General features: G+C 37.5%; 2 protein-coding genes across 3 annotated transcripts in view; one reads left to right on the top strand and one right to left on the bottom strand.

Annotated features, from left to right (window-relative positions):
- The window catches only part of LOC147033518 (E3 ubiquitin-protein ligase TRIM7-like), a 207,795-nt gene extending 199,759 nt beyond the window's left edge, over window positions 1-8,036 (bottom strand). The window contains exon 1 of one of the 2 annotated variants that reach the window (XM_085855631.1): window positions 7,905-8,036. In XM_085855631.1, the coding sequence (XP_085711757.1) occupies window positions 7,905-7,988 (84 nt within the window). In that variant the 5' untranslated portion in view covers window positions 7,989-8,036. The remainder of the gene's footprint in view (window positions 1-7,904) is intronic. The other variant, XM_085855640.1, reaches the window with a different exon arrangement.
- The window catches only part of LOC147033509 (E3 ubiquitin-protein ligase TRIM7-like), a 1,095,521-nt gene that overhangs the window by 743,628 nt on the left and 339,062 nt on the right, over window positions 1-12,831 (top strand). The window lies entirely within an intron of this gene.

Below are 12,831 nucleotides of genomic sequence, written 5' to 3'. Positions count from 1 at the left end.
GGGACTTTATACACTAGAAAGGAGGCGGTTACGAGGAGACATGATAGAGATGTTTAAGATAATGAAAGGTATGGATAAAATAAGTGCAGATGAATTATTCAACAGAGTAGACAGTGATAGGACAAGGGGCCATACCCTGAGAGTAAGGCAGGGGACTTTCACTCAGAGAGTAGTTAATGCACAGAAAGGCCTCTCTGTAAAGGTAGTGGCAGCAGAAACAGTGGATAAGTTTAAATTAGAATTCGATAGGTACCTGGAAGTTATGGAGATCGAGGGGTATGGGGATGTTGGCAGGACTTTTAGGTAGTTTGAGCATTGATGGGTGATTGTGTGCAAGTGTTAGTCCATGGGCCCAGGCCAGAAATTCCACTTGTCGGTACCATCTAAGGAAACCAATCCTAGTTATGATTTTTGAATTGGTGTATATATATATATATATATATATATATATATATATATATATATATATATATATATATATATATATATATATATATCATATTTTGATGTGATAACCATTGCAGACTGGCAGCTTATTGGTAGTTATCATCTCTGGAATGTACCCACCCTCCGCATCATGAAAGCGAAAAGGCAAACTCAGAAACATTCACTAATGATGCAATTGCTGTTTCCACATGGGGCTAGAATGAACTGCAAACCACAAATACATGTCTGAAATGCTTTATTTATACCATCCGAATAATCCTTTCTGTCATTCCTCAAGGCAGAATTTGTTTTATGGCAGAAAGGGGCGAACAATAGGGCCGATCAAAATGTTGCTGATTAGTGATTTTTAGTACATTTTAATTTATAATATTGTCATACAAGTTCCCTGGGTAGTGCTACTGAACCGCAGTAGCCCACAACATGCACATGTTGTATGAGGAAAACATTTATGAACATTTTACAAGTTTTTACCACAGTTAACGGAATTGCCCTTCCCCTACCCAAGTTCCAACAAGCGTCCAAAATGTGAAATGTACGGATAACCCAAATTTCACCACGCAACTGTGGCATGTTTATGTACTATGTTTTACTCATGCATATTTGTAGCCATGAATGTCCTTGTGATTGTGCCAAAACATTCACACCATGGATCGGTAGTCTAGTCTTCATCACTGTTATCAGCATCAGAGTCCTCGAGGTCTACAACCTCTTCCTCGACATCAGCGGGCTGGCTGCTGCAGGTTCGCAACTTGCACATGTCAGTGCACTTCAGGCTATTTGCAAGGCACGTGCAGTCTGGGAGTTTGCACGACTGTTCACACTTGCAGGAAAGCAGTTGCAACACTGCATCCGGTGCTGGAGAACCCTGCATCCACTCGATGGCCAGCTTCCCGTCATCATCAGTGGTCCACCCAACATAGGGTTGGCATTGCAGACAGCGCCTCCAAATAGCAGCCTGGTAGTTTGCATGGAGGACGTGCATGAAGAGGCAGTCCTCACATGGTGGAAGCTGAATGGACTCTATCTCTCCCTGTCTGGCACAGAAGAGTTGATGTCGGAGTTCATTGACTTTCGTGGTGTTGGTAGACGGCACTTACATGTGGCAGGTGACCCCTTGCAGCTTCTGAAAGAGCTCGGTGGATACTTCCCATGAATGACCGAGCTGACTAAAGGCCTCTTGGTCTAAAGGCCGGCCTGCAAAGGCACTGACTGCATCACAACCGGAGAACACGTGCAGTCCAACCAGGGCATCACAGACATTGTCTTCCATCGATCATGCAAGCTTGTCAATGTCGAGGAACCGTGTGCGGGTTTGATACCACACTTCTGATACACGGGGCATGGGATGTTCTTAGTGAAGGCAAGACACAGCACGAGGACATCTGTATCTTCAGCAGTGATCACCACAGCCTTGTACCCAGCCTCTGCTGTGTGCAGAGCATGCAGAAGCATTCGGGTGTCTGCTTCCTCCTGCGTGGACTTCAGCTCTGCCACTTCCTCCCAGTGGTCCTTGGTTTTTTTTTATTCCACGTTAATATAGATTCATTTTGCAGAAGCAAGCTGTTAGGGTTTGGAATTTACATGCATACCCGATAAAGATTAATTTATAAATCAGGGTTAGACTTCAGGTTAGGGTTTATATAATTTTTTTAAAATAAAGTTTTGAAATTAAATAACAATTGAAATTTAATGACATAGATGGAAACTTTTTTTTTGTTCGGGTTAGGGTCATGTAATTCCAAGTGCGATTTTAACACAAATCATATCAATGTGAAGGGGATTGATACGAGTACAGAAAATAGTCCAATGTTCCTGTACGACAAAAAAGAAATAAACGACCTCGAGCATAAATAAGGACAAAAATTGAAGATTTTTAACATGATAAATAAGCGACTGAATAATCTAAATATGGTCAGAATTGGTTTCTTTGACAAAAAGTAACCAGGAAATGTATTTTAAAATAATAATTTAATTTTAAAAACAATATTGTTCAAATTTGCTCTTGGCAATCCAGAGTTGCTAGCCTCTGAGCGAAATTTCCTGCATTTTGTTGTGACGTAATACTTCGAAGTAAAAGGTCTTTATTTAAACGCACAGATGAAAGTAAAGATGCAAGATCGCATTTATCTCCTTTTGCCGAAAATATAATAATTTGTCCTTTTTATGTTTGATCCAAGGATACTTTTATCATTTTGTTTGAAAGCGGTGCGCAATATTGGACAATTTGCTGAAATGTTTTCAATTTTTTTTAAAAACACTTGAAAGCACTCAAATGTCTTATCAGCTGTTGTGGTTAATATACAAGTCTCCAGTTACTCTTATTACCAAAAATAGTACCACCTATCCTGAAGCTCACCTGGATCAGGAGCAACAATCACTCAAACCCCCACAGCAGACCCCTTTAGTCCCTGGATTTTTTTTAATGCCCTGAACAAACTTTGGTACATCACGGGTGATGAATGTTGTGGTCAAGTTTCTTCGGAATTGGGTGTGGTTTCAGAGAAGGAAGCAAATACCTATTTTTAGATCCTCGTGGAGGATCTCTAAGTCTTACTCACGTTGTTGTTCTTGTGGACTTTTTTTGTTTCACAGTCTACAGTTTTCATTGAAACTTCCTGAAACTTGGCATATATATGTAAAAATACCCTGTGCAGACAGTAACAATCTCCGATTTTGAAAATTCCTCCAAGTAAAAAAAGTTATGATGTCAAATATCTCCGCTAATGGAAATTGCCTAAAAAAATATCTCCGAAACTTGGCAAGCTTTTTGAATTCTGTTTGCGGGAATCGAACAGGACATTAGCAGAGATGAATTACCGCACATATGATACATCACTATGATGTCATCAATTTTTATGACATCATTCCTATTTTTTGACATTTTTTGTTTCACAACCCAGAGTTTTCATCGGATCTTCGTGAAACTTGCCATGTATATGAGGCGCCATGAGGAAGAGGAACACATCGGCCATTTTGGAGTTAATGCCATTTCGCACTATTTTAACCCTTACCCTATCATCCGAGCCTATCATCATCATCATATCATTAAAAAAATGTCGCTAAAGGCCCAGTCACACCTTGACGTTTTAGCCAGCAATGGCAACGTATCAAAATGCATGTAAAACGCTGGCTTACGCTGAACTTTTAATGGTTTTTTTTCAAGATTCCGACGTATTCATAACGAGTTGGTCGTATGCATAACATATTAGTAACGGACACAGAACGTTTCGTTGTCTTATAGATAACTTATACAAACGAATGCTTAGCCTGTTGTCGGCGTTCACAACCTATGCCCAATGATAGTCTAACTTATGCATAGCGCGCTGCACGTATCGCCGACTATCACGTGGCGTAGCCTCTTAAAAGGCTGCCGCACAATGATTCAAATCATAACCGCCGGAGAAATGGAAGTGTCAACATCGCAGTCACACCTTGGTGATCTTGCCAGCGTATGCCGACCTCTGAAAAATGCATCTAAAACACTGGCGCACGTCGAATACGGTATGGGTAAGTTTGGTATATGTGAATAGAACGCTAAAGTATGCTATCATACGTCATAGCAAGTGGAGTACGTCTTGAAATATTAAAAGTGTCAAAAATTTTACGACGTACTTGCCGTATGACACACGTTCCGCATGCGATGGGAATAAGTTGTATGCACGATATGCGATTGTTGGCACACGTCGACAAAAGTTACTTGTAAGTTACTCATAAGTCGAAACACGTCGAGGTAATGGATAGCGTCAGTGCTCCAAACTCCATGATTTTTTTTCTTCGGTATGATGGTGATGTTGACACTTCGATTTCGAGTGCGGTTATAATATAATGTAATTAATAGGCTGCCGCTCAACGATTTAAATCATAACCGCACTAGAAATCGAAGTGTCAACATCACCGTCATACCGAAGAAAAAAAAACAACCAAAAAAAAAACAGGGAGTCTGGAACACTGACGCTAACCATTACCTCGACGTGTTTCTACTTATGAGTAACGTACAAGTAATGTGTGTCGACGTGTGTCAACGATCGCGTAACGTGCCTACAACACATTACTCATAGGTTAGAAATAAGTTTCGGGTACGCTAAACATTACCTCGACGTGTTTCGACTTATGATTAACTTACAAGTAACGTGTGTCGACGTGTGTCAACGATCGCATAACGTGCCTACAACTTATGGCCAGCGTAGCGGAACTAGTGAGCCATACGCTGGCATAAGTCGTAAAATTTCAAGCATGCTAAAATTTGAGGACAACTGCAAAGTACAACGATGAAAGCCAGCGTACTACGACGTATGGCACTGTTTTTCAGCGTGCTCTCAATGTTTCCAAAACTTACCCAAAACGTATTCGACGTGTGCCAGCGTTTTCGACAAATTTTTCAAAAATCGGCATAAGCTGGCTAAAACTTCAAGGTGTGACTGGGCCTTTACATCACTCCTCCTCATGGGGCCTCATATGCAGAACGCGCAGGCAGTAACCATCTCCGATTTTGGAAATTCTTCCGAGAAAAAAAGCTGACGTCATAATATCGCCACTAATGGAAATCGCCTCTACCATTATCTCAGAAACTAGGCAAGCTGTTTGAATTTTGTTTGCGGGAATCAAGCCGGGCATTAGCACAGATAATTTATCGCAAACCTGATACATCACAATGACGTCATATTCGTTTTTATGACGTCATCATTAAGAGGACGAGGATCTGAGCTCATTTGAGCTTGTTTTAGGTGGGGGGGGGCAAAACCCCTTAGACCACAATTTTTACAATGCCATGAACAAATTTTGGTACATCACGGGTGATGAAGGTTGCAATCGAATTTCATCAGAATTGTGTGTCATTTCTGAGATAAGAAGAAAGCAGATACCTCTTTGGGAGGGGGATCGGGGGGGGGGAACGCCCCATAAACACCACTCAAACCCTCGCAGACCACGATTTTGTAAATGCCATGAACAATCAAAATCGTATGTGTGGTTTCAGAGAAGTTGCAAGTATTTGTGGATGGACGGACGGATGAACGGATGAAGTGCCATCCCACAAGCTCCCTGGAACTACGTGCCAGGTGAGCTAATGAAAAGCTGAAATATCTTGTGACAATAAATATTCAACCACTTGGATCAATACTTTGTTGAAGCACCTTTGGCAGTAATTACAGCTTCAAGTCTTCTTGGGTATGTCTATCAGCTTTGCACATCTGGATTTGGGGATTTGAATGATTGAATCATCATGGTTTAAACATACATCACGTGTACACATGATTGAATGAATGAATCATCATGGTTTAAACATACATCACGTGTACACACGAATGAATTATTGAATAATCATGGTTTAAATATGCATCACGTGTACATAGGAATGAATAATTGAATCATCATGGTTTAAACATGCATCAGGTGTACACATGAATGAAAGATTGAATCGTCATGGTTTAAACATACATTACGTGTACACACGAATGAATGATTGAATCGTCATGGTTTAAATATACACCACGTGTACACATGAATGAATGAATGAATCATCATGGTTTAAACATACATCACGTGTACACACGAATGAATTATTGAATCATCATGGTTTAAACATGCATCACGTGTACACAGGAATGAATTATTGAATCATCATGGTTTAAACATGCATCAGGTGTACACACGAATGATTGATTGAATCACCATGGTTTAAACATACATTACGTGTACACACAAATGAATGATTGAATCATGGTTTAAATATACACCACATGTACGCACAAATGAATGAATGAATCATCATGGTTTAAACATACATCACATGTACACATGAATGAATGAATGAATCGTCAAGGTTTAAACATACATCACGTGTACACATGAACGAATGAATGAATCGTCATGGTTTAAACATACATCACATGTACACACGAATGAATCATTAAATCGTCACGGTTTAAACATACATCACGTGTACACATAAATGAATGAATCGTCATGGTTTAAACATACATCACGTGTACACACAAATGAATGATTAAATCGTCATGGTTTAAACATACATCACATGTACACACAAATGAATGAATGAATTGTCATGGTTTAAACATACATCACGTGTACACACAAATGAATGATTGAATCGTCATGGTTTAAATATACACCACGTGTACGCACAAATGAATGAATGAATCATCATGGTTTAAACATACATCACATGTACACATGAATGAATGAATGAATCGTCATGGTTTAAACATACATCACGTGTACACATGAATGAATGAATCGTCATGGTTTAAACATACATCACGTGTATACACGAATTAATGAATGAATCGTCATGGTTTAAACATACATCACGTGTACACATGAATGAATGAATCATGGTTAAAACATACTTCACGTGTACACATGAACGAATGAATGAATCGTCATGGTTTAAACATACATCACATGTACACACGAATGAATCATTAAATCGTCACGGTTTAAACATACATCACGTGTACACATAAATGAATGAATATTCATGGTTTAAACATACATCACGTGTACACACAAATGAATGATTAAATCGTCATGGTTTAAACATACATCACATGTACACACAAATGAATGAATGAATTGTCATGGTTTAAACATACATCACGTGTACACACGAATGAATGATTAAATCGTCATGGTTTAAACATACATCACATGTACACACAAATGAATGAATGAATCATCATGGTTTAAACATACATCACGTGTACACACGAATGAATGAATGAATAGTCATGGTTTAAACATACATCACATGTACACACGAATGAATGAATGAATCGTCATGGTTTCAACATACATCACGTGTACACACAAATGAATGAATGAATCATCATGGTTTAAACATACATCACGTGTACACACGAATGAATGAATGAATAGTCATGGTTTAAACATACATCACATGTACACACGAATGAATGAATGAATCGTCATGGTTTAAACATACATCACTTGTGCTCAGAGATGTGTTGTCCTTTGCTGATGCTTAACCACAACAACACTTTTTGGTTATATTTACCCCGATTAGGGAGGAAATCCCGATCAGGAATCACGTTACCAACACAACTAGAAGCTGTACCTGGTTACGTGTCCTTACCCCATGAGCTGATCCCCTTTGTAATAGTTTAACAAGTGAAGGTTATCAGATTGAAATGGAGTTCTGAATAAGTCCATTGTGACACGGGGTATTGTTCTCTATTACACGGAATCATCTTTTGGTTCTTCTTCTTAATCATCAACAACAACCCACATTGAACCAGAAACTCCTCTCACTCCCTGTAACGGACGTTTTCCTGCCGAACCACACGAGTCTTCCCGATCTGACTCTCTACACTCTTCACCTCCTCCATTATCAGAGTGAAACAAACACGATCATTGTACAACATTCCTCATTAATAACTTGATCATTCCTTAACCCGGTCCGAGTACAGACACGTTACCTCTCCTGCTGATGAAGTTTGAAAAACGTGAAAACTCTTCCGTGAATTGAGCTCAGGAGGAGGAGGTTCCTTCTGTGACGTCATGAACAACGTGATGACGCCAACTCGCGGAACGAGAGTGGATCTGCCTTGGATTCTTCTCACGTCACGTGGTTATTTAAATAACAGCTTTTCAACATGTTTTTCAACTTGAGTTTATTTTGTTGTTAAAGAATAACCGAATGAGGGAACAACCCGCGGGTATTTAACCCTCCCACGTGATGATAACGTGAACTCGAACCCCGTTCTCTCTCTGTTCATCCGGTTTCATAAACAAACTCGTTCTCGTCTCGTTCTCATTAATCAAAACAAACATAATTTGGTAAGCCCGATCCACCGACGTCATCCGATCGATGTTCGATTTCGGAAAGTTCAATTGGAGCCTGAACTGAACTCATTGGGGAGAACGATCTTCAAAATGTGTTTCAGATGAACCCTGGACGGCTGGGTTCGAATCCCGACCCAGCTATAAACTACCGTCCTGGTGTTTCACAGACAGGGCGATTCATCAAGGTGTTCATCTTCGTCCCAAGGATGCACGTAAAGCCGGGCGTCCCGTGTGCTGGAACGAGTTGGTGGACGTCAAAGAACTCACGATGTCCTTCGGGAAGAGGAGACAAGCTATCGCCCACATCCTGAACAAATTATAAATTCCTGCTGTTACCCACGAGGCACTGCATCAGTTGCACAAGAGCACCCCAAGTAATGATCTAAATGTACATCACATGTACACACTAATGAATGATTGAATCGTCATGGTTTAAACATACATCACGTGTAAACACGAATGAATAATTGAAGGAGGGAGGGATTGGAGGGCGGGGATGGCGGAGGGAAAAGTTTAATGGGGGAACAAAAGGTCATGGTTCTGGATTGAGGATGTTCTGAGATGGTGGTGAACAGCTGTCTTGAAGACCTGCAGGGAAGAATGAAATTGAAGAGAATGAGGAAGTTGATTCCACAGGTGGGGACAAAGAGGAACGAATGAGTGGAGGTGAGCAGTGATTGTGGATTTTTGGAGTTTCACTCGAAGAGGGTTGATGTTGAACTGCGTGCACCCTGTGTCCAATTTCTTAATTTCCGATCATCAATTTGGTTTCAGACCAGGTCACTCTACCCTGGATACGCTGCTTCTGTTCTCCTATCAATGGATGGAGGTCCTCAATGCCGGACATGAAATCAGAGCGATATCCTTAGACATATCACGTGCTTTTGACACGGTCTGGCACCCCGCCCGACTCACCAAACTCTTTTCCCATGGTATCCAGGGCAATCTCCATGCATGGCTCGCAGACTTCCCCTCCTGTCGGTCAATGTGTGGTCCTAAATGGAGTTCTTTCATCCCCTCTTCCTGTCCAGGATGGAGTTTCTAAATGCAGTGTTCTGGGCCCTGTTCTTTTTTGGTTTTCATCAATGATCTCTCCGACTCTCTGGAAAATCCTCGTTATCTCTTTGCTGATGACTCCACACTCTGCCGTACCATCTGTCATCCCTCAGACTGGCAATCTACAGTTTCTTCGTTCACTGCAGATCTGGGCAAAAATCACAAACTTTTTCAACACGTGGAACATCATCACAATGGGTAAAACTGGACGGAAAAAAACAAAATCATCAAAACAAGCAAAACTAAATGGAATGAACAAAATCATCAAAACAAGCAAAACCAAACTCAATGAATTAAATTATCAAAACGAGCAAAAGCAAATGGAATGAACGAAATCATCAAAACAGATAAAATCGGACGGAATGAACAAAATCATCAAAATGAGCAAAACCAAATGGAATGAACGAAATCATCAACAGGAGCAAAACCAAATTTAATGAATGAAATTATCAAAATGAGCAAAACCAAATGGAATGAATAAAATCATCAAAACAAACAAAACCAAATGGAATAAACAAAATCATCAAAATGAACAAAATCATCAAAACAAACAAAACCAAATGGAATAAACAAAATCATCAAAATGAACAAAATCATCAAAACAAACAAAACCAAATGGAATAAACAAAATCATCAAAATGAATAAAATAATCAAAACAAACAAAACCAAATGGAATAAACAAAATCATCAAAATGAACAAATGCAAATGGAATAAACAAAATCATCAAAATGAACAAATGCAAACGGAATGAACGAAATCATCAAAACGGGTAAAACTGTGTGGAATGAACAAAATAATCAAAAAAAGCAAAAGCAAATGGAATGAACGAAATCATCAAAACAGATAAAATCGGACGGAATGAACAAAATCATCAAAATGAGCAAAACCAAATGGAATGAACGAAATCATCAACAGGAGCAAAACCAAATTTAATGAATGAAATTATCAAAATGAGCAAAACCAAATGGAATGAATAAAATCATCAAAACAAACAAAACCAAATGGAATAAACAAAATCATCAAAATGAACAAAATCATCAAAACAAACAAAACCAAATGGAATAAACAAAATCATCAAAATGAACAAAATCATCAAAACAAACAAAACCAAATGGAATAAACAAAATCATCAAAATGAATAAAATAATCAAAACAAACAAAACCAAATGGAATAAACAAAATCATCAAAATGAACAAATGCAAATGGAATAAACAAAATCATCAAAATGAACAAATGCAAACGGAATGAACGAAATCATCAAAACGGGTAAAACTGTGTGGCATGAACAAAATAATCAAAAAAAGCAAAAGCAAATGGAATGAATGATATAAACAAAACAAGTAAAACCAAACCGAATGATCAAAATCATCAAAACGGGTAAAACCGGACAGAATGAACAAAGCCATCAAAACGAGTAAAACCAAACGGAACTATCAAAACCATAAAAAAGGAGCAAAACCAAATGGAACGACCAAAATTGTAAAAACAGATAAAAAACAAACTGAATGAACAAAATCATTAAAACGAGCAAAACCAAATGGAATGAACGAAATCATCAAAACAGATAAAATCGGACGGAATGAACAAAATCATCAAAATGAACAAAACCAAATGGAATGAATGAAATCATCAACAGGAGCAAAACCAAACTAAATGAATGAAATTATCAAAATGAGCAAAACCAAATTAAATGAATGAAATCATCAAAATTGGCAAAACGGTATGGAATGAACAAAATCATCAAAACAAACAAAACCAAATGGAATAAACAAAATCATCAAAATGAACAAATGCAAACGGAATAAACAAAATCATCAAAATGAATAAAATCATCAAATCAAACAAAACCAAATGGAATAAACAAAATCATCAAAATGAACAAATGGAAATGGAATAAACAAAATCATTAAAATGAACAAATGCAAACAGAGTGAACGAAATCATCAAAACGGGTAAAACTGGGTGGAATGAACAAAATAATCAAAAAAAGCAAAAGCAAATGGAATGAATGATATAAACAAAACAAGTAAAACCAAACCGAATGATCAAAATCATCAAAACGGATAAAATGGGACAGAATGAACAAAGCCATCAAAATGAGTAAAACCAAACGGAACTATCAAAACCATAAACAAGGAGCAAAACCAAATGGATCGACCTAAATTGTAAAAACAGGTAAAAAACAAACTGAATGAACAAAATCATCAAAACGAGCAAAACCAAATGGAATGAACGAAATCATCAAAACAGATAAAATTGGACGGAATGAACAAAATCATCAAAATGAGCAAAACCAAATGGAATGAATGAAATCATCAACAGGAGCAAACCAAACTAAATGAATGAAATTATCAAAATGAGCAAAACCAAATTAAATGAATGAAATCATCAAAATTGGCAAAACGGTATGGAATGAACAAAATCATCAAAACAAACAAAACCAAATGGAATAAAGAAAATCATCAAAATGCACAAATGCAAATGGAATAAACAAAATCATCAAAATGAACAAATGCAAATGGAATAAACAAAATCATCAAAATGAACAAATGGAAATGGAATAAACAAAATCATTAAAATGAACAAATGCAAACGGAATGAACGAAATCATCAAAACGGGTAAAACTGGGTGGAATGAACAAAATAATCAAAAAAAGCAAAAGCAAATGGAATGAAAGATATAAAAAAAACAAGTAAAACCAAACTGAATGATCAAAATCATCAAATTCGGTAAAACCAGACAGAATGAACAAAGCCATCAAAACGAGTAAAACCAAACGGAACTATCAAAACCATAAAAAAGGAGCAAAACCAAATGGAACGACCAAAATTGTAAAAACAGGTAAAAAAACAAACTGAATGAACAAAATCATTAAAACGATCAAAAAAAAAAAATGGAATGAACGAAATCATCAAAACAGATAAAATGGGAGGGAATGAACAAAATCATCAAAATGAGCAAAACCAAATGGAATGAATGAAATCATTAACATGAGCAAAACCAAATTGAATGAATGAAATTATCAAAACGAGCAAAACCAAATGGAATGAACGAAATCATCAAAACAGATAAAATCGGACGGAATGAACAAAATCATCAAAATGAGCAAAACCAAATGGAATTAACGAAATCATCAAAACAGATAAAATCGGACGGAATGAACAAAATCATCAAAATGAGCAAAACAAAATGGAATGAATAAAATCATCAACAGGAGCAAAACCAAACTAAATGAATGAAATTATCAAAATGAGCAAAACCAAATGAAATGAAAGAAATCATCAAAATTGGCAAAACTGTATGGAATGAACAAAATCATCAAAACAAACAAAACCAAATGGAATAAACAAAATCATCAAAATGAACAAATGCAAATGGAATAAACAAAATCATCAAAATGAAGAAATGCAAACGGAATGAACGAAATCATCAAAACGGGTAAAACTGGGTGGAATGAACAAAATAATCAAAAAAAAGCAAAAGCAAATGGAATGAATGAA

This window comes from Eptatretus burgeri, chromosome 2 (assembly GCF_056783735.1).
Source record: "Eptatretus burgeri isolate ZD-2024b chromosome 2, Ebu_testis_v1, whole genome shotgun sequence".
Lineage (NCBI taxonomy): Eukaryota > Metazoa > Chordata > Myxini > Myxiniformes > Myxinidae > Eptatretus > Eptatretus burgeri.
The sequence above is the reverse complement of the archived record's forward strand: the minus strand, read 5'-3'. Positions and strand labels throughout refer to the sequence as shown.